The 19986-nt window shown below is 52.2% G+C and overlaps 9 protein-coding genes across 9 annotated transcripts; 5 read left to right on the top strand and 4 right to left on the bottom strand.

The window, feature by feature from the left end:
* Nucleotides 1-158: 158 nt before the first annotated feature.
* Nucleotides 159-2060, bottom strand: ACET3X_007023 (uncharacterized protein). Its single transcript, XM_069453217.1, has 3 exons — nucleotides 1945-2060; nucleotides 1705-1792; nucleotides 159-1518 (listed from the first exon to the last, which is right to left on the bottom strand). Exons 1-3 carry the CDS (start codon nucleotides 1981-1983, stop codon nucleotides 509-511), a joined length of 1137 nt encoding a protein of 378 aa, XP_069305791.1. The 5' UTR covers nucleotides 1984-2060; the 3' UTR covers nucleotides 159-508.
* Nucleotides 2061-3058: 998 nt separating this feature from the next.
* ACET3X_007022 (uncharacterized protein) lies at nucleotides 3059-3855 on the bottom strand (the record flags this gene model as incomplete). Its single annotated transcript, XM_069453216.1, has 3 exons — nucleotides 3059-3254; nucleotides 3377-3621; nucleotides 3721-3855. The coding sequence occupies 3 exons, from the start codon at nucleotides 3853-3855 to the stop codon at nucleotides 3059-3061; spliced, it is 576 nt and encodes a 191-aa protein (XP_069305790.1).
* An 827-nt stretch (nucleotides 3856-4682) lies between these two features.
* ACET3X_007021 (uncharacterized protein) lies at nucleotides 4683-5830 on the top strand (the record flags this gene model as incomplete). The annotated part of the gene is made up of 3 exons (XM_069453215.1): nucleotides 4683-5471; nucleotides 5527-5728; nucleotides 5778-5830. 3 exons carry the CDS (start codon nucleotides 4683-4685, stop codon nucleotides 5828-5830), a joined length of 1044 nt encoding a protein of 347 aa, XP_069305789.1.
* A 2703-nt stretch (nucleotides 5831-8533) lies between these two features.
* On the top strand, nucleotides 8534-10161 carry ACET3X_007020 (uncharacterized protein). The gene has a single exon (XM_069453214.1). It carries the CDS (start codon nucleotides 8583-8585, stop codon nucleotides 9921-9923), a length of 1341 nt encoding a protein of 446 aa, XP_069305788.1. The 5' UTR covers nucleotides 8534-8582; the 3' UTR covers nucleotides 9924-10161.
* A 558-nt stretch (nucleotides 10162-10719) lies between these two features.
* On the top strand, nucleotides 10720-12666 carry ACET3X_007019 (uncharacterized protein; the record flags this gene model as incomplete). Its single annotated transcript, XM_069453213.1, has 4 exons — nucleotides 10720-10879; nucleotides 10933-11514; nucleotides 11645-12402; nucleotides 12463-12666. The coding sequence occupies 4 exons, from the start codon at nucleotides 10720-10722 to the stop codon at nucleotides 12664-12666; spliced, it is 1704 nt and encodes a 567-aa protein (XP_069305787.1).
* Nucleotides 12667-13214: 548 nt separating this feature from the next.
* On the top strand, nucleotides 13215-14209 carry ACET3X_007018 (uncharacterized protein; the record flags this gene model as incomplete). Its single annotated transcript, XM_069453212.1, has 2 exons — nucleotides 13215-13906; nucleotides 13975-14209. 2 exons carry the CDS (start codon nucleotides 13215-13217, stop codon nucleotides 14207-14209), a joined length of 927 nt encoding a protein of 308 aa, XP_069305786.1.
* An 85-nt stretch (nucleotides 14210-14294) lies between these two features.
* Nucleotides 14295-15477, bottom strand: ACET3X_007017 (uncharacterized protein; the record flags this gene model as incomplete). The annotated part of the gene is made up of 2 exons (XM_069453211.1): nucleotides 14295-15025; nucleotides 15096-15477. 2 exons carry the CDS (start codon nucleotides 15475-15477, stop codon nucleotides 14295-14297), a joined length of 1113 nt encoding a protein of 370 aa, XP_069305785.1.
* A 1341-nt stretch (nucleotides 15478-16818) lies between these two features.
* Nucleotides 16819-17990, top strand: ACET3X_007016 (uncharacterized protein; the record flags this gene model as incomplete). The annotated part of the gene is made up of 3 exons (XM_069453210.1): nucleotides 16819-16861; nucleotides 16922-17107; nucleotides 17158-17990. 3 exons carry the CDS (start codon nucleotides 16819-16821, stop codon nucleotides 17988-17990), a joined length of 1062 nt encoding a protein of 353 aa, XP_069305784.1.
* Nucleotides 17991-18303: 313 nt separating this feature from the next.
* On the bottom strand, nucleotides 18304-19377 carry ACET3X_007015 (uncharacterized protein; the record flags this gene model as incomplete). Its single annotated transcript, XM_069453208.1, has 1 exon — nucleotides 18304-19377. One exon carries the CDS (start codon nucleotides 19375-19377, stop codon nucleotides 18304-18306), a length of 1074 nt encoding a protein of 357 aa, XP_069305783.1.
* Nucleotides 19378-19986: the final 609 nt, after the last annotated feature.

Below are 19986 nucleotides of genomic sequence, written 5' to 3'. Positions count from 1 at the left end.
GGCGTCTCAGGGTCCGAGAAGGAGCGTCCAGGTGCTAGCGGCGCTCAGGCCAATACTGGGGGCTATGTCGCCGTCTGTTGGAACAGTCAATTCATGGTATATATATTGGGAAATGATGAAGAACAATCGAGCTGGATAGGGCCGTGAGACGAACAGATACACGAATAGATTGAGGGAGGAGGATGTCCAGCGGCGACGTCCTATGCTCGGAAAACAGCTAAACAATGACCTGCGCGTGCAATGTCGGGCCCGACCATGATATCCAGTAAGCGCCTGTTCATCCCATCCTATGTGGTGATGTATGCCCAACTCCAACGCCATATCCAGATATATTACAGATTGCCATTTAACCCGGGAAACAAAGCTTGGTCATTATAGTCGTGTGTTGCGGGAGCGCAGAGGCCGGGTCGTGCTTGGTGCAGCGGCCGGCCCGTCTTTATACTGCGTCTCGCTCGTTGCCCTCTTTACCGGGCTATTGGATAGTGTGTGGAGGATGGCGACGACGCACTTATTTCCCCCCATTTTGTCGTTCGTGTTGAGTCATGACCCACCGCATTTTATCGCGGGTCTCCTTCAACGAGTCGACCAGTTTCTGCGCTTCTCGCTCCTTCTCTGGTAGTGCGCGTCGCAGCCTCTCGGCTTCCTGTATGAGGCCTTCCATCTCTTTCCGGTGCTCCTTCTTGTATGCCTCCATCAAGTTGATGAGTTTGGCTTCTGTCCGCGTCGATCGTGACGATTCATGCTGCATCTGATCGCTGATGATGGCCTGTCGCTTGATCTTGTCGGCGTCTTCGATGCGCTTTCTCCGGAGCTCGTTGAGCTCATCGTTGATCTGGCGGACCTTCTTCTCGTAGCCGTCGGTGATGCGCCTGAAGCCGTCTCGTGCGGTCTCGAGGTTCGTGTCTGCCATGCCCCTCATCTCGTATGCTTGTGAGAGCTGTCGCTGGGTCTCTGACCGTGTGTCGCCCAGCATCCTGAGGGCTTCTTCGGCTCGCTGCTCTGCCGACTTCCGTCTTTGGATCTCAGCGTCGAGTGTGGCCTTGAGCTCCTCCAGCTTCCGGTCTTTCCGTTCTATGGCTCTCGCATTGGTGTCGGCGAGCACCTGGAGATGCTGGTACTCGGCGCGGGAGTCTTCGGCCTTTGTCTGTGCAGCCGACCAGCGCTTGGCTTCGTCCTCGCGGGCGAGCTTCTCTGCGCGGAGTTCCCGGCGCAGGCGGTCATTCTCTTGTGTGATCTTATCAATGTATTGCGATGTCTTTGAGTTTGGGGTGCTGTAGTGGTTGGGCCGGTTCCACGAGCTGTTCTCGTCGGGGCTCATGGGCGCCTTGTCAATAGCTAGCGGGCCCGAGACGTTGCGGGGCGTTGTGTATGAGGGCATGGTCGTCGTCATCGACGACGTCGTGCGTGCTGGTGCGGCGTTCGCAGTCGGAGAGGTGTCGTCGGTGGTCCAAGCTGACCCGTTCATGTCATTCCTCTTGCGGGCGGTGAAGTAGAGTTCGGGGAGCAATGGTGCCGTGTCTTTGTGTTTGGGGTTAGCATCGAACGTGGAGCAGCGGCGTTTCAGAGAGATGCATGCGCGAGTGCAAACAATGGCAATGTGCGGCGCAGGTGGGAAAAGATGTTTATGCAGCGCCGTCCAGCAGGATGATGGGCGATGCGCCGTGTTTGGGAGTACCAGGGGTCCCCCCGGACGCTAAGCCTTACCTAGAACCGCAGTAACCGGGACTACCTTCCGTCTGCGAAAGGAAAGCAGCGGCATGCTTCGAGTCCGCACTTGGATGGGAGACGACATCTGTCTTGGAGTCAGCCTTTGTTTTCTGCCCAAGTCGACGGCGCTGGACCAATGCTGCAGCGTAGGCAGCAACCGCCCACCAAAAGCAATGATGGGACCGCAATCTGGTCGAGGGCAGAGTATGACTAAGAGATGGCTCGAGGGGCTCTTACCTCGCGGACCTGCTCTTCTTGCAAGTAAAGGATCTTCATAGGACCAGCAGCTGTGTACTTGTTCTTCGCAAGTTAGTGAGTGTTGGACAGGCGATCACGCTGACAAGTGAGATGCGCGGTGGAGGTTGTTCAGCCAGCAACTGGAGCAGCTCGCTCAAAAGCAATGCATTTCTGAGTGAAAACTAGTCTAACCCGTTCAAGTGCTTGCACACATCCCCCATCACTTCAGCTTGGGCAGATTCATCGTGAACTGGTTATGCTGGTGTAGCCGTTCGCCAATCAGCCATGATCCCCGCTCAGGTACCCGCCGTTAAGTGGGGCGGAAACCCTGGCAACAGCCTTATAGGACGTGACGTGTGCATTTCCACGACCACGAAACACCGCAATACCCTCAGGCTCGTCGACCTTTACGCGTCTATGCGGGCACCTCTGTTGAGTCTATGAGCATCCTGGCAGGCCCCTCGATACACCATGACTCGACGCTTTGATTCCTGGTCTTATCGTAAACACCTCTTGCCACTCCTAATCACTCACTTTTCACAGCCTGTACACCCAGCCGTCACGATGATATTGGAGATTTTATACCCCACAGGATGTTACCGACGTGGCTGAACTCACCGCTTCCCCAACGTTGCTACATTGTGAGTCATGGCAAGTGTTTGTTCTTCACAGCTTCCCAGTCCCATGATATCGAGAACACACATGCTACATGCAGTAGGCGCCGCCGCCACACTTCACAGGCACTTTGCCATCTTAACTCACGTAACTCCAAGAACATATCGGGCCGACGGCATCTCAGCGAAAGCAAGTATACTAGGTTAGGACAACGACAGTCGAGCACTTTTCTGAGTTTGTAGGGAGTGCAGCGTATAAGGCTCGTGTTGGATGAACGATACTATTCCGAAAAATGACAAATCAACGTGCCTGTACTAGATGCCTCGCTATCCGTATTGCTCTAGCCGAGCATCCTGGAGAAGCACCTGGGGTCACAGTTCGACGGCGAAGCGAAGTTGAAGATCATCGCATAGGTGTCACAACAGATTGGCCGAAGCTACAAATGAAACGGATATTATTCCTTGTGTCTGTACATGTAATGAGCCGGATCTCGTTCTATCTATGGCACAAGAGGCGCCTTCTTGACACGGATCTTGCCTTCGAATGGCTGCTCAGAGGAGATCTGGTTGTTCCTCAACTGTTCCAGCTTACGCTCGTTGTCCTCGTTTGCAAGCTTCTTGTATTTCGCAATGACCTTGTCCATCTGGACTTGGCTTCCGGCGGGGACGTTGTACGGCGATCCATTGTTCATGATCCTGCGCTTGTTAGCCACAGATGTCTGTATTAGTGCCTCCTCCATGTGCACTGCTCCGCCTTGACCTCGGCTTTGACTTCCTCCTCTTATAGTCTAGTGTACCGCATTCAGAAAATTACGTACTCGGGGAATTTCATGTCAACGTATTCCTGCGGCCGCGTGTTCATGAACAGCACCCTGTCGTGACCCGCCTGCTCGATCATTCGCACGTAGTGGTCGTTTTGCGCAGTCCACTTCTCGTGTAGCCCGGCCGTAGCATTGGCGATCATGCGGGTGAAGTACGGGTCGTTGTTCTCGCCGTCCCTGCGCGACATAGCGTACACAGCTATTCCTGCGGGGATGACACCGATTGTAAGCCAGAAGCCGTACTACGTGCCAATTGGGTCAGCCATGTACTTTCCAGAGTATTGGGATATCGGGGAGAAGGCCTAGGACCATTTGGGAGGGACAGAGGGTGGTTGACATACACCCATAGGCTCGTCGACGGCTGGGCTCGGGTGCCCGTGGGCGTGTTCATCGTGGGCGAAGCGGCGCGACTGGCGCGGGAGTGAGGTTCGGCTCGTTCTGGCAGTAGCCACTGCTGTTCTGCGTAGTGACTGCATCGTGAGGTTGCTGGCTGTCGTTGATATCGCTGGGGTCCGCGATGATGCTGAGCTCGAGATCCGCTTAGTCAGGCAATCTTAGTGGCTTGGCATCACCGCTCGCTTCTATCTGAACCATTTTTACAATTGCCATCCAAGCTCATATGGAGGGCATGCAGCATTACCAGATCATGTCACCATCTCGGAACTCATCTCTGAACTGCCCAAGCATAGTGTTCTCTGGAGATTTGTCGAGCCAAGTCCGTGCGCACTGTTATCTGTCTCAGTCGGGATCACTCATGGTAGATTACGATATGATAAAAGACTTTGCTTATAGCGACGTTTGCAGATGAATTACCAGTTTGCATAAAATCACCAGTTCTGGCACTTCGGAGATATCAAGAGCACACTGCGTGAGCCATGAGCAAGGGCGTTGGCACTGTAGCGAGATCTGAAGCCAGGACATCATACATAGTAATAATCGAAGTGAGTGTTGAGATAGCAGTCCTGCAATCCCAAGAGACGAGTGTATGTTGATGATCAGTAACCGTTTGCTTTCAGTGTTTTTGATAGAACAGCCCGTCGATCACGTCAACATCCCAATCGGGAAATGACCGTCCGAACCTCGGTATCTTCTCCGCAGGACACTTATGGGGGATCTGTGCGGACGCGAGCTACAATAACACGAGCGAGCCATAGTTTTACTCCCATTCTCTTCAGCCATCAGTCCTCGATCGAAAAGACGGCAATTTCTAGTCTCTCACTCAAGTTTACTACTCCCAAACCCCCTCGGAATTTTCTCTTAGATCGATTCGCATCTCATTATCGAAACCAGAAGAGTTACCATCATGCCCTCGTACACATCAATCGTTCTTGCCGAGCGGCCACAAGACGTTGTTGTTGCCGGCAAGACCTTCACACCAAAGCAGCAAGAACTCCCATCGGCGTCGTCCCTCAAAGATGGCGAGGTCCTCTTCCAGACACTTTACCTATCACTTGACCCAGCTATGCGCGGCTGGCTGAACCCAACGCGTTCTTACGTCCCTCCCGTCGAGATTGGCGCAGTGATGCGCGGTAGCGGAATTGGTCTCATCGTCGCAAGTAAGAGCAAGAAGTTTCCAGTCGGCACGTACGCAACTGGTATGTGTGGATGGTCCGAGTACACGGTGCTTAACGAAAAGCACGTCGAATCTCTGGACCTACCAGAAGGTGCTGTGCCAACTGACGCGCTGGGCGTATTGGGCATGACTGGTCTTACTGCCTACTTCGGTATCCTTGAGATTGGCCAGATCAAAAAGGGAGACTTTGTGGTTGTCAGCGGTGCAGCTGGTGCTACTGGAAGTGTCGTTGGCCAGATCGCAAAGTTGAAGGGTGCAAAGGTCTTGGGTCTTGCTGGCGAGGACAGCAAGGTATCGTGGTTGAAGGAAGAGCTTGGCTTCGACGACGCACTGAACTACAAAGACCCCCAGTTTGCGAAGAAGTTCAGAGATGCAACCAAGGACCTGATTGACGTCTACTTCGACAACGTAGGTGGAGAGATCCTTGACCTCGCTCTCACACGAGCCAAGCCTTTCGCGCGGTTTGTCATGTGCGGTGCAATTTCCGAGTACAACAAGAAGAAGCCTCAGGGCCCAAAGGTACGTCATACCTCATTGCTTGACCTGCAGGTTATCTTACTGACCGTATATATAGAACTACTTGATGATCATCTCCATGCGCATCCGAATGCAAGGATTCATCGTTTTCGACTACGCAGACAGGTACGCCGAAGCAAGGAAAGAACTTGCTCAATGGCTCTCCGAGGGCAAGATCAAGCGGAAAGAGACAATTATCAAGGGAGGTATCACCAAAGCGGAGGAAGCACTTGTTGGATTGTTCGAGGGAAAGAACACCGGTAAGCACATCTTGTCATAGTTGAGGAGTGAAGCCACTAACGACTACAGGCAAAATCATGGTGCAGGTGGCGGACCCGGAAGCAGCGAAGGCGAAATTGTAAAGACGAGAAGAACATCAAATGAAACAGTTTTATGCTCTATGTCATGCAGTTCTACCTCAATTGAACGCGAGACCGGCCAAGGCCGCTGAATGGTCTCTGGCTTTCCATGCTCACCAGCTGAAAGTTGATAGGATTGTGCGCGCCTTTCGTTAAGAATGCAAGCTTCTGCAAGTGCTAATTGCAGAACGTAGGTGACTCGAAAGCGTGTGTACTTGGAGCTTTTCTCTATCTGCCTAACGTCGCGGAACGAAGTCAAGTCGACATCGCAACGTGAGTACCGGCGGTGCATAGCCTAATCTTGATCGAGGCTAGCATGTTCTGTTCTTGATTGTTTGTGGCAATCTTCTTGGGATCAGGCTGCTGCACCCCGCACCACGCACATTTGGTATACAGTGCAATAACTTGTCTTCTTTGTATTCGCGATGGCCGAAGTACCGTTATTTGTGTACAATCCATTACCCGCTGGCCATATCTGCTTACTTACGCCCACGTCTCCAGCATCTATAGACGGTCAGAGCTGGAGCCTACAAACCGTCAGCCTTGATCAGCCCGGCCTTGTATACGATGCACTATCTTACGCTTGGGGATCACAGGATGATTTGTTTCCCATTATTTTGAACGGAGCTATTTCGTATGTCCATTGCAATCTACATTCTGCGCTTCCTTACCTGGCTGGGCGAGGAAAGGATCGCCCCATACTGCCAATCTGGATCGATGCTATCAGCATCAACCAAGCGGACCACGAGGAAAAGATGAACCAGATCCAGAAGATGAACAGCATTTATCGACAAGCAGCAAGGGTGTGGGTATGGCTTGGCATTCCCGAGCATCCAGAGCGCATCTCGGAGGCTATGGAATTTATTCATGTGGCGTCTGTCGAAAGAAGTCGATTAATGGATCTTAATCGCGTCGATTTCTCTTTGAGGTCGACAATCTTTCATTTTATGACGAATGATTGGTTTCGAAGACTTTGGGTGGTGCAAGAAGCGGCGTTGGCTCAAGAGATCAGCTTTCTCACTGGAGATGTCGAGTTGCAATGGTCAGACATGGAAAAGGCGATGGCTAACACAAAGAATTGTGTAATATTCCAATCACGGACGTGGGCGCAATGGTACTGGAATGATTCGGATCTCTTTGCTTTTAGTCCCGCAGCCATGCTGATGAATGTTGCAGCTCTTGGAGCACAGACACAGGAATGTACTCAGCCCGAGGACCGTGTTCTTGGGTTATTGGGATTGGTGGATCAGGACGACCTGTCGGACACTTTTCTTGATACCGGAATAGCTCATACTTCCTATCAAGATCTGTTCACGCGCTTCAGCGCTTACATACTCACGCAGTACCCAGATCCCAACAGAACCGTGTGGTGGGTATGGCTCGGCCTGGCTTCCGGACCCAAGAAGTGTGAGGGTCTTCCATCCTGGGTTCCGGACCTTCACGCATAAGTAGGGCGACTCATTTGTTAGCCGACTTGGAACTCGCAGTTCCTTCTTATCACGCTGTTGACGGACGGAAAAAGAACCACGAGGCGGCTCGAAGACTGGGCAGCTGATAATCAGAGGTAGAATTCTGGATGAAGTTGTTATGGTGTTTGAACCGACACCCATAAATATTGCATTGTATATGGGTGATACTTTGGTTGGGAAAAGCGACATACCGATTGCTGTGGCGGAGTGGGAGGAGAAACTTGCTCACGATGTAATGCATTGTACGGCTTCCAAGAGTAGACAAGAAAATGATGCGGGTCTCAACCTTGGTATCACTTCCGATACGTACTGGCGTACATTGATCGGCAACAAAGCATCTGTACAAGATGAGGCGGTCGCGCGAGATTGGTACGATGACTTTCGGGCCATAAGTCGAGGGCTTAGAGAGGCCAGTACTGCGCACGGAATTAAAAGGTATCGTAGTTCCACACGGTTCAGATGGTACTTGGAAATGGATATAACTCATGCTTTTCAGACCGTACACGAGTCTGCCACATCCGGAGACAGACACTGCGGAACCACAATGGCAAGAAACCAACAGGCAAATCAAGCGATACAGGAACGCCTGTCGTTTTCTAGATCTCATGGCCATCCTTCACTATAAGCAGATGTTTGTAACTAGAGACGGACGACTTGGATTCACAATGATAGGGGTACGGCCAGGTGATATGGTCTCTGCGCTGAATGGATCGCCTGTACTGCACGTACTAAGACGCGTACCCACCGAAGACGATACAAAGGCCATGGCTTTCGAGTTTGTAGGAAGCGCGTATGTACACGGTCTTATGAACGGAGAATCGGACGATATAGGTGCAGACGAAAAAGATTTGATGTTTCTGTAGTGCTATCGAGCGGTATGGGTGAAAAGCTGTCCAGGTGAGCAGGTTCCCATGGGGACGAGTGGTGAGTGAAAGAAGCACAGGATGTTGGTGGGGTACACTCGAAGGTCTAAAAAACACATCGTTTGACTGGTATGTGACATCAAAGGTTAGAGATGAAATTGAGAACAACGTCCACTAGAGTATTGTTGCAGCGCAAGCTGCACCCCACGAATAAAAACAACGAAGGGGGACAAGCCAAAGTTTAGAGATATTGCCAAAGTTCAAATGAGAGCAAGAGGACACTGCACGTCGGTACCTGCAGAGACGCCCCGCGCTAACCCCACTAGTCATGGCACGTGCGCCGAACTTTTGACGGCCGTCGCTGCCATTCCTTTCCCCACTCACTCTGATCACACTTCGGCCCTCGTCCTGTCAAGGCATGTTATGCTTCGGGCCCTCTCACGATCGATAACACGAGTCATGGCTTCCCCCGAGCCCGCCCGCGTCCCTATCCCCAAGAATGGCGTCGACTACCGTGGCAAAGTGGTGCTCGCGCCCATGGTGCGCTCCGGTGAGCTGCCCTCACGCCTTCTCGCGCTCAAGTACGGCGCCGACCTGGTCTGGGGACCCGAAACCATCGATCGCGCCATGATTGGCACCACAAAGAGACTCAATCCACACACGCAGACGCTCGAGTTCACGCGCCTGCCCACGTCCAAGATCATAAACCCGACACTCGACCCCGAGAAGCGCGAGAGCGTCATATACCGCATACACCCGGAGCTGGAGAAGGGGAAGCTCATATACCAGATTGGCACGGCAAACCCGGAGCTGGCAGTGCAGGCTGCGAAGATGGTGGCTGCCGATGTCGCAGGCATTGACGTCAACTCTGGCTGCCCCAAGCCATTCTCCACGTCTGGCGGTATGGGCGCCGCGCTGCTGAGGACGCCAGACCTGCTTTGCAATATCTTGACCAGTCTGGTTGAAGAAGTGGGAAAGCCATTCGAGATCGGCATCAGCGTCAAGATCCGCATCCTCGAGACGCCTGAAGAAACCGCCGCACTGGTCAAGAGACTCGTGCGCACCGGCATCACGGGTCTCACTGTACACTGCCGAACGACGCCCATGCGACCGAGAGAGCGCGCAATCAGAGACCAGCTCAAGATGATCGGAGAGATATGCCACGAAGCAGGCGTCGCATGCCTCATGAACGGCGACGTCACATCGCGCACTGAAGCCTTGAAGCTCGCAGAGGAGTTCAACGTCGACGGCGCAATGATTGCAACTGAAGCCGAAAAGAATCCCAGCTGTTTCCGACCCGACGCGGAAGGCGGCCCTCACGAGTGGCGGTCGCAGTGGAAGACCGTCGTCACCGAATACATGCGTTTTGCACTGCAGGTGGAGAACCGTTGGGGCAACACAAAGTACCTGCTCAGCCAAATGATACCCGGGAAGGAGAAGGCATACGCGGCTATGAACAAGTCAAAGTGCTACACAGACGTGATCAAGGCACTGGGCTTGGAGAACGTGGACGACTTGCTGCAACAGGCAAACACTGTTGACGAGCATCTCGGTATACCCCTGAACGAATCGCGCGCTTCAAAGCGGGCGAGAGTCAAAGAAGCCCAGAAATCCGAAGGAGATGTCCAGAAGAAAGAAAAGCGCAAGGAGAGAGACGATGAAGAGCCAGAAGCTAAGCGCATCAAGATACCTGAAGTGGAACCAGAAGCGGCCATGACCCTTCCTGCGCAGGAGATGACAGCTCATGCTGCGCTGAGTGTATGATTCATGTCACGATTTCTGGGTTAGGCGCGTATCTACTTGGGCATTCCAGGCGTTTTAAGCATTTACCGAGGCGAGAGGAATCACTCTTGGGCGGAAATGATTGGGATGAACTTATTAGGGATAATAGAAACTGATCAAACTGGCGGTTGCGAAGGGTCTCAGGATAGGTCTAGGGACAGGAATTGACGAAAGACGCGCTAAACTTAAAATGTTAGTCACACACGTGACATGCACGTGCACAAATCTGCACAGTTTTGGAGGATTCTCTCATCGCCAAAATCGTTTGATCGTGCTAACAGCGGGCTGTAGAAGTTATAGCACTATCCCACGCTTGTGGAAACGTGTAACAGAGGGAGGATGAGACAGACCCATCAGAGACTGTAAAATGCGACTGGTGAGTTTGGGAAGGCGGGGAACTTAAGCCCAAGGCACGCTAGGTAGTTCGCGCATTCTCGCGGCTACTCAGCCTTGAAAACCCACGGTCATTTACCTTCATTCTCTATGTGCCTGCGATTCAGACACAGCATATGAGTGCGCCTCCACAAGCGGAACTCTTCGAATGCACGGATGACGTGGCGCATTTCTAGCCCCCTAGTCGACGCAGACAAAGCTCCGCCTCGATGCAGAGCCGCGGCCCTTTGAAAATATCGAATGATCGCTTTCTTCATCCCGTCTCAGTTACGACCACACACCCTGAGACTCTAGGGCCATTGCATCGTTTGCCAGTCTGTCAAGTGAACAGGAATCAATAATTTGTTTGTGGTCCAATATCGGAACACTACACGCAGCCATTGTGATGGCCAGCGAAGGCATCGATACGGTCCAGATGGCGACCATCGCCGAGGCTTCCACAGCGAACAAAACGTCCGTCACTACGACTTCAAGGACCATCACTCCGAGTCCAGCCATGTCGAAGGATGAAGGGCCGTTAATTGGGTCGTGGCTGTGCACCGACGGTAGAACATCTCTCGTCTGGCTGTCGCTTCGTGATGTCGTTAATTTTAGATAGGCCCATATCGCAAGTACATCGAAGCGATGAGCGGCTCCAATCCTGGCCTGAAGAAAGCTGATCCAAACAACGAGAATGGGCCGTTGGTCAACGGCAAAGCGCTTGTTGCGCTCTTAGATGCACCCAATACCGGAGTGCCTGGTTTCCAAACGACCAAATTCAAAAGCGAGAAGGACCTTCGCAGGCACTTTCAGACCACATCGCATGACCATGACCGCCGACGGATTTATCTTATGGAGGGATTGGCTCCTGATTACATCGCAACCGTTGGCGGTCACTTCTTCATGGACCCTACATTTTTCCAACGGCAGGAGAGGACGTGCGTCTGGAGCAACGAGTTTACACCAGTGAGCGATGCATTGCCTCAACCTAGTTTACTAGACCCAAAGCAGGCGTTCCACCTCCAATACTGCGAGTTACGACAGTTCAACAAAGCACTTGAAAACCGTTATTTCTTTTGTGAGCGTACGAGACGGCACGTTGGCATGACAGCGTCGCGTCAGAAAGAGGAGAGCACGGTAGGTATACTGCGACGCAAAGTGGGGTGGTGGTCTCGCGAGACCAAGAATGGGGGCTGGGATGGTACGTGATTTCATACTGTCGATCGCAAGGAGACACTCTGAGTGCACCTCCCGCCTTGAATGTCCAATATTCGCTCTGAGGACGATCGAATCAATCTAGGGCTCAAATGTTTTTTGGCTAACCCGTTTAGTCGTAATACTGTGTGACCCTCAGCTACTTCATCTCTCGCCTGCACCCAAAGAAGTCGTTCCCGGCGACGGGACACTGCGTCCGATCAGCAACGTCCGCGAAGAACTTCGAAACACACCTTTCCAGGATGGCTATGTTGACTTCATCCCCCCCGTACCTCATGACAAGATTGGAGAGAAGGAACAGCATCCGCACAAGTCGATGTTGCGCGACATGCTTCACTATTACCAGCAGCACTCTGACCTGTTTTCACAAGAGGAGTGGGCTGCGCCGCAAACATCAGCAATCTATCTGAACAAGATTGTTGCTGCGCATTATCTTCAGCTTGTTGACTATATCAAGGCGATGCTACCATCGCTTGAACTTCGACTTACCACGGCATGGGTGGAAGAGCAGGGCCAATGGAAGAGTCTCCAGACCATCTCACGCCGGTGCGGTAACTACCGCGATGACATCGAGGACGCGATGCTCAGTCTCGGCTATTCCTTAGATGGTCATGTGAACAGCTCTGCCAAGTTACTGGCGCCAACGTGGAAAGACTGCGAGAAAGACTTCCAATACGTCTACTTTCGGATCAAGATCCTCAAAGAGCGTGCTGATAATCTCATACAAGCCATGACTGGACTGGCATCAATTGCTGGCAATCGTCAGAACCTGGAAGAGGCCAAACGTGTCAAACGGCTCAACCTTCTTGCCCTACTTTTCATCCCACTGGCATACACGAGCAGTCTGTTTAGTATGCAAGACAACTACGGACCGGTAAGTCAAGTATACACCAACGGCTTGTGACACACACTGATATGTTACGCCTACCCTTAGAACCGAAGTGACTTCTGGATCTACTGGGTCAGCGCCATAGGAGTCGTGGCTTTCACGGCTGCTATCACCTGGGTCTTGGACAACGCTTTGAACGACGAAGCCCAGTGGACATGGAAACCGATCAGCTCTCTCAAGTTCTGGGATGCTGGACAACCTGTACCGGGAAAAGTGAAGAGGAAAACGACCAACCTCTACCAATTATAGCTAGTTCGTCCGATTGCAAGAGTCGGACGGCCTGTACTGCGGTTTCGGTCAGCAATATGATCTTGACCTGTGTCGTTCTGATGAGACGTCTAGGAACCACAACATCTTGTCACTCAAAAGAGCAGACAACGATCGGTTCGCAAGCCTCTTGAAGGAATGAATACACATTCTAGGACGACGGTAGTGGGGAGATGTCTCTCTCCACTCGGCCCGGATCACGGATGTACAAACCGCAGAGTGGAGTCTCGAAATAGCGTATTGAAGCATCACAGATGTCCCCAACATGCAGTATTACGATGCGCATTGAACGCAAAGGTGCCCGGCTTCCAGGTCCGTCGGGCTGGAACTAACTGTGTTCCGGGAATGTGGCTGCATTAGACATTGGCCCATAGTGCTCTGCCGCTCTGCCGCTCTGCCGCTCTGCCTAATTAGCCAATATACGCAGGCCGGCTAGCGCCCTAGACGGTAGAATTGTATATATGTGTTCTTCACTTGGATGTATATTTTTGTGAGTTTTGGCAATTCTATAGGGTCAACGTATCTTCATCATGCATATCTCCGTTTTCTTTCCATTCCTGGCTCTAGCCGCAGCGACTCCGCTACGCCCACACTCACATCAACCCAAATCCAACATTAAATGTCCTGTAATCTTTGACGGTCGCATCGCCTCTAACCTGACTCTTCAATCATTCGACACCGCCCAAGGATCCACCCCTTACAATCCCGACTTCGTCAAAGGTGAGAACCGCACCTGGTCCTCCATCCTTCTTTTCCCCTCGCCCAAAGCCGCTCCACAATCCCGCTTCGACGAGCCGCGCCAACACAAGCCCCTCGAGGTCACGATTGACGACGGCTCCTTGTTTCGTGCGGGCGAAAATTTACAGACTGGTTTCCGCCGTGCAGGTCTCCTATTGAAAGACGACCAGAATGATGCTGGTGCCGATGCTTCGGACAAGGGTGTCGTGACGTTTCATTGGAGTGTGAGACAAGACGAACAGAGACCACTGAATCTGAGTCACGAGTATATGAATGTGTGGCACGAGAAGGCGGATTACTCGGGCAACCAATTCATGTTTGTTGGTGGTGTTGTGCTCGTTGGTGACGGCGGGACGGGTGTGGATACGCAGAAGGAAAGGGAGACTTGGAAGATTCAAAATGCGAAGAAGGAATTCATCTTCACGACAAAGATCTTGAGGAGGGAGTGGCAGAATTTTGGTGTGCAGTTGGATCATGTGCGGAAGTAAGTATCTTGCATTTGCTCGCGCTGTGATACTCGATAGAACTTGCGAGAGCTGATGAGATGGACAGCACGATCAAGGTATATTATTCCACAGGCGACAAGCCGCTGGAAGCAGTTATCAAGGCTCTACCGAACGACAATTCTGGAGGAGGGCAACTGCAGATTGGTATTGCAAAGAAACCTACCGAGACGGAGACGGTAGTCTTTGATGGGTATCAAGAGCACATACCATTGCGCGGTGAAGGACAGATTTATGGAGGCGTTTTCGTAGAAGATAGCTCGGGTGGTTGCGTGAGTGTTTGAAAGGCTGTTGAAGAATAATGGAATCATAATTTGATATATACAGAAGAAGTCAGGATGAAGGAAAAGGGAGGCGCAAGTATGCACCTTAATGAACCATGCTCTTTCCAATCTCACTTTCCCAGTTGTTTGCTCTTTCGAAGCCATTTGAATGACTCTGGTAGTCCATCATAGCCTGCATGACCTCGTCTCGTGATGTTACGACAAATGGGCCGTATTGTACGATGGGCTGATCGAGCGGAAGACCAGCGACGAGAATAAACCTCGATGCCTTGTCAGCGCCCTCGTCGACCGAGGCTTCAATGCTGTCGCCGTTGCTCTCGAAGACGACGTTGTGGTATTGTTCGACGGGCCGCGATACGCCGTCGGACGAAAAGATGGTGGTGCCTTCGAGGAGGTAGGCGAAGGCGTTCCAGCCCTTTGGTAGGGGTTGCTTGACTTTGCCACCGGGCTGGACTGTGAAGTCGAGCAGCCAGACGGGGGTGTATGCCAACTCCTTCAGACTCTCAGTGCCGTAGGCCTGCCCGCTGATGACCTTGACGTGCACTTTGCCATCATCCGCGGTCGTCTCGGGGATCTCCTTGGCTCGTAGGTCTCGGTAGCGCGGTTCGCACGACTTCAGCTCCTTGGGCAGATCGACCCAAAGTTGCATTCCGACGTTGGGCGCGCCATCTTCGTTCTGGCGCGGCATCTCGGCGTGGACGATGCCGCGACCGGCAGTCATGAACTGCAGATCGCCCTGCTCAATGGTGCCCTTGTTGCCTGCAAAGTCTTCGTGGTCGACAGCGCCCGATAGAAGATATGTGATGGTTTCCTGGCCTGCAAAAACAAAAAAGTCAGCATATGCCTCACAAATGTACTGGCAGTGGGGAGAGGGGAAGCTGCATACCTCTGTGTGGGTGGTCTGGGAAACCTGCGCCCGGTGGAATGGCAAAGTGGTCGAGCATAAGGAACGGGGAGAAGTTGCGGAGCTTTGGGGTGCCGACACTTCTCCTCACCTTCGCGCCCGCACCTTCGGACTGCTCAATCGCAAGGAACGACTTTGCGATTGTGCGGGGCGAGTCGGTCGTGAAGGCCTCGTCAGGGATGACGGGCAGTCCGCGGAACATGGTCGACATGTCTTGGGTGGTGTTGTACAAGGGCTTTGTGGTCTTTGTGAGGGATGTGACGTGTTTGAGTGACTGCGTGAGTCTCGAAAGCATATACTCGTTGTTGTATACGGCAAGTGCGATTGCGACGAGGGCGATGAAGATGGATGGAAGCGTCTTCATGGGTCGGGAGGGGGCGTTTTATGCAAAACGCGACTAGGGCGACGAGAATGTTCCAAGATGCGTCCAGGGTAATTGGGTGTGGGTGCCATCGCGAGCTTGTCTGGTTGGTAAAGGTTTAACAATCCGGGCGATGTTTAGGTGAGGCTTGGCGGCGAAGGGCTGCTTATGTCGAGCATGACCAAGCACTACTAACGGGGAGGTGGAGCCAGCTGCGCATGGTCCACTTTCCGGTGGCCAATCAGCGACGAGGCGATGACGGAATGCCTTCCGTCATTTCTCAACCCTCAGCCCTGAATACGCATCCTGTTTCTTTTGCTCTCATCGCGCGTAAACAAGGCTGCACGTTTCCTCTCGGCTAGCCTAGTCTTCTTATCCGTTCCGATGGCACGTCAAAACTACTGACCTCATGTATCTTGTATCGACTTGCACAGACCGCTATGGTCTCGCGACACATTTTCGCTCCACGCGACTTTTCGTCGTCTCAGCCTCTATGTGCGGAGCATGCTCCTAGAGATCGAAGATGATGCCAATTTCGGGCCAACAGGGTTACTGGTTTGAGATGCTGGCTTTGCGCACTTCTGTCCCAAGGTTGTTGTCTATCGCGCGGTTCTTCTTATGGCTGTCGGATGATCAGAACGAATAGCATAAGATGGTCGCTGCGCACAATCCGGAACGCATAGAATTTCGAGGGTTGAAGAGATTGTGGGGAAACGTGGCCGGTGACGAACGGAAGCGACCTGTTTATACGCCCAAGCATACGATCCTATGACAGTGTAGTCGTGGATGACCTTCATTCTCAGTCCAGCTGAGGACCAAAGCTGGTCAACTTGCAAGATGATTGTACTAGAGTGGGTTGCTGGCAGGACGAGAGTCCTCCAGGGTAGTTCAGCCTGCTCTAAGCATGATACGAATTTACCTACGTAGGCGTCAGGGTCTGCGATAGCCTGTGAGTAATGGACGATACTTACTGTACAGACTCGCCCCAAGGCTTGTATCAAGTGCCATCTACATGACATACCATACAGTCGGCCAATCACGACTTAATAGCAAGGGTGGGGGTGAACACTGCGAGGACATCGAAACCCCACTCGCGCCATCTTTCGAGCGCAACGCCGCTATCGATAGCGCCACGCACATGAGGGGTAGGCGAGAGATGGGGATGTGGAAAGCGGATCTAGCAAGCAATTGGGATATAATAACATCCGATGCAGTGTGATACTTGGGTGCAAACCATTTCAAACATCACCAATTCCTACACTCACATCTCAAAAGCATTCAGCATCCATATACAACAGCATCTATACCATTTCTTCGATCCCTGACACAGCCAAACGATTCACCATGCCTAGCGCCGGCGATGCACCTCCCATCCTTGACTTCTCCAGTTCGTGGGCCCGACCTGTCTATGACTTGTTGTATTGAAGTCTCAGCTAACAACAACCAGAGTTCTACCAGAGCGATCCGGCTTCCAAGAAACAGCTCGTAGATGAAGTACGAAACTGCTGTCTGCACAATGGCTTCTTCCAAATCACAGGACACAACGTACCAGTCAAGTTGCAGCAGAAGATGATGAACTGGAATAAGAAGTTCTTCAATCTGCCGTTAGAAGAGAAGAACAAAGTGAACAAGGGTAAGTGGATCGACTCCTGCCCAGGGCATCTCATTGATACCTTCGCTCAGATACATCAAACACATGGAACCGCGGCTACGAGCTCCTCAAATCCCAGATGCTGGAAGAAGGCACATCGCCAGAGCTCAAAGAAGGATACTACATTGGCGACGAAATCCCCAAAACGCATCCCTACTTCCTCAACAAGAGACTCAACTCTGGCCCAAACATGTGGCCCTCGGAATCATCCCTACCAGACGTCCAGGACTTCAAGACCACGTCACTAGAGTACTACGCCCAAGTCGTACAGCTCGCGAAGGACATCCTAAAAGTCCTCGCTCTGACGCTCGATCTGTCTGAAGACTACTTCGACGAGTACGCCAGCGGCGCAGTAGCAACAATGCGACTCCTCCACTACCCCTCGCAGCCACCGGACAGCCCAGCAAAACTCACTCGTGGAATCGGTGCACACACAGATTTTGGCTGCATTACCATCTTGCTCCAAGACACTGTTTCTGGCCTGCAAGTCTATGACTACACGACAAAAGAGTGGCTCGACGTGACCCCCACTCCTAGCGCTTTCGTCGTGAACCTGGGTAACTTGATGATGCGGTGGAGTAACGATCGTTACATATCCAATCTCCACCGCGTGATCAACGTGAGTGGGGAGGAGAGGTACAGCATACCGGTCTTCTTTTCTGGGAACCCGGATTATGTGGTCAGTTGTCTTCCAAACTGCAAGGCGGAGGGGGAGCAGCCAAAGTGGCCTCCGATCACAGTCGAACAGGCGATTTTGGGTGGTTACAAGGACTCGTATGGACGGGCGGAGAAGTGGAAGAGGGATGAAGAGGCGAGGAAGAAGGGCGAGACTGTTGTTGGGGTGCAGGAGGTAGCTGTTGCTTAGCGTTGGAGAGCTGGGATGTGAAGTAAAGGTACATGGAACGTGGAAGATTTAGGAAAGAAATTCCAATTCGTCTCGAGCAAGGACTCATTTATACGTTGAAATAGAGGTCTACCAGAAGGGTTGATGACGGGGTAGCGGCATTCTATAGAGCTCAGTGGCAGCAGAAATATGAGGCTTGAAGGTCCGTCGACGTGTCTCTACACGTGGAGATCTCCTAGGGAAAAGAATTATGCAAACCAGAATGTAAGATCAGCACTCATGCCCTGTCAAGGTTGCTTAACAAGTATGGTCGTGTTTCATAATAGTTGTACGACTATACTTCCATGATTGTGTGTACTGGCCCGGCCAGACGTCTCTGAATCTCCTGCCAGGAAGCCATACGTCGCTTCTCCTGACTCCACAAGGTCCCCTTGACACCATGTGTCCATATCCAATTGTCACACAGTGTCGTGTCGTCTTCGTCGCCGTAGAAGCTGACTGGCACATCCACTTCCCAAATACGTACGGTGTCGATTTCTTTCCAGCTCCGCGTTCCCTCCGGTGTACGGTGATTTGAGTTCACGTCGACTAGAATAGCATCCAAGCTTTTTCCATTGTATGACGTAAATATAATATCAATGGCCTTCGCTTCCAGGTTGACGGGTCGCATCATGGCCAGCATTTGTAGTGACGGTATCTTGAGGCAGAAAGCTACTTCCAGATCCGTAAGCTCTTGGGCAGTAATGGCAAGCCGTTTCAGGTTGGGTGGTGGATGTCGGAAGTAATTGAGTACATCGTAGCTAATGATCAGTTCTTCCAGATGTGGCATGCGTACGAAGACATTGCTCTCAGTGACATGCGGTCTGATCTGCTCGATCTCTCTGGGTGTTGCAAGGGTCGGAGATAGGTCGAGAGCCAGCCTCTTGAGTGTGAGTCCAATCGAATCGCAGAGGTCGATAATCTGTGGCAGTCGCACCAAAGGCGTATAGTTCCCTTCTATCAACCTTCGCACCTCTGATGGCGATACAAAGACGGATGTGATGTTTTGTAGAACCCGAGCTTCCGCGAATAACTCGTCGTTACGCCCAGCTTCTCCATACTCAAGAGCTTGCGGATGATGCCCAAGGTCCAATCCTAGTGTTCTACAGAACCGAGCGAAGGTCGTGCAGCTATCCAGGTACAGGCAATATGAGTAAAGGTATTTTGTGGCTACGAGGTAAGTCTGGCGCGACACCAATGTGAGCGCACGCAATGTCTTGGTGACAATGCTTGATGGCTCATATGCTACAGGCTGCTGCTGGCCGTCGTGGGTACCCACAAGTTGGTCGAGGACATTGAGAAACAGCTCCAAAGGTAGTCCCGAAAATCCTCGCTGCAGAATCTTCAGAAATCCAGACTGATTCGTCATATTGATAGCAACGTGGGAGCTGATAGATGCGAGATGGTGAGGGAGGGGATAGAAATCGGGGCGATAATCCTTGGATCGAACACACAAACGCTTACGTCATGTCCTGCCTCGTCAGGAACAACGACACCATGACACCAACCGCATACCGCGCGAACAAAAGCATTGTTAAGACTCGGAGTCCGCGGCCTCCGCATCTTGCAAAGCAAAAGTGCTATTTGCACAGGAAGCGGGGTAGATCATCAGAGCGCGGGCCATCCGAGAGCTAATGCGGAGATGCGGCAGAGATGCAGCGGAACTTGGCATCTCGCCACTCCACCTCTGTCACCACTTCGCTCCAACCAGCAACCATGTCTTGATTTCCTAAAATGCTTGCGAGACAAATTTCCGACATATGTTTCCGTACCCATACGGCCTCCGCCTGTTTTGAATACCGGGCTGTTCGGGAGCGGCACTGCGGTGCGAAGCATCGCCATGATTCCAGACGGAGGCATCGACGAACGAAGGGCCTTTTATAGGCCCGTCTCCACATTCCGAACATGTCCTATGTATAAAGCGCACGAACCTCGATGAGCATGTTTATTGGGAAGCCGAATGTTCCATCTCATCAAG

Source organism: Alternaria dauci, chromosome 6, assembly GCF_042100115.1.
Source record: "Alternaria dauci strain A2016 chromosome 6, whole genome shotgun sequence".
NCBI lineage: Eukaryota > Fungi > Ascomycota > Dothideomycetes > Pleosporales > Pleosporaceae > Alternaria > Alternaria dauci.
The sequence above is the reverse complement of the archived record's forward strand: the minus strand, read 5'-3'. Positions and strand labels throughout refer to the sequence as shown.

Coding starts and splice junctions, on each gene's coding strand:
- ACET3X_007023 (XM_069453217.1), bottom strand. CDS start 1,983: ATGAAGATCCTTTACTTGCAAGAAGAGCAGGTCCGCGAG. Junction 1,793..1,944: donor AAGAAGAGCAGGTCCGCGAG/GTAAGAGCCCCT, acceptor ACTCCAAGACAG/ATGTCGTCTCCCATCCAAGT. Junction 1,519..1,704: donor CCCGGTTACTGCGGTTCTAG/GTAAGGCTTAGC, acceptor CCAAACACAAAG/ACACGGCACCATTGCTCCCC.
- ACET3X_007020 (XM_069453214.1), top strand. CDS start 8,583: ATGCTTCGGGCCCTCTCACGATCGATAACACGAGTCATGGCTTCCCCC.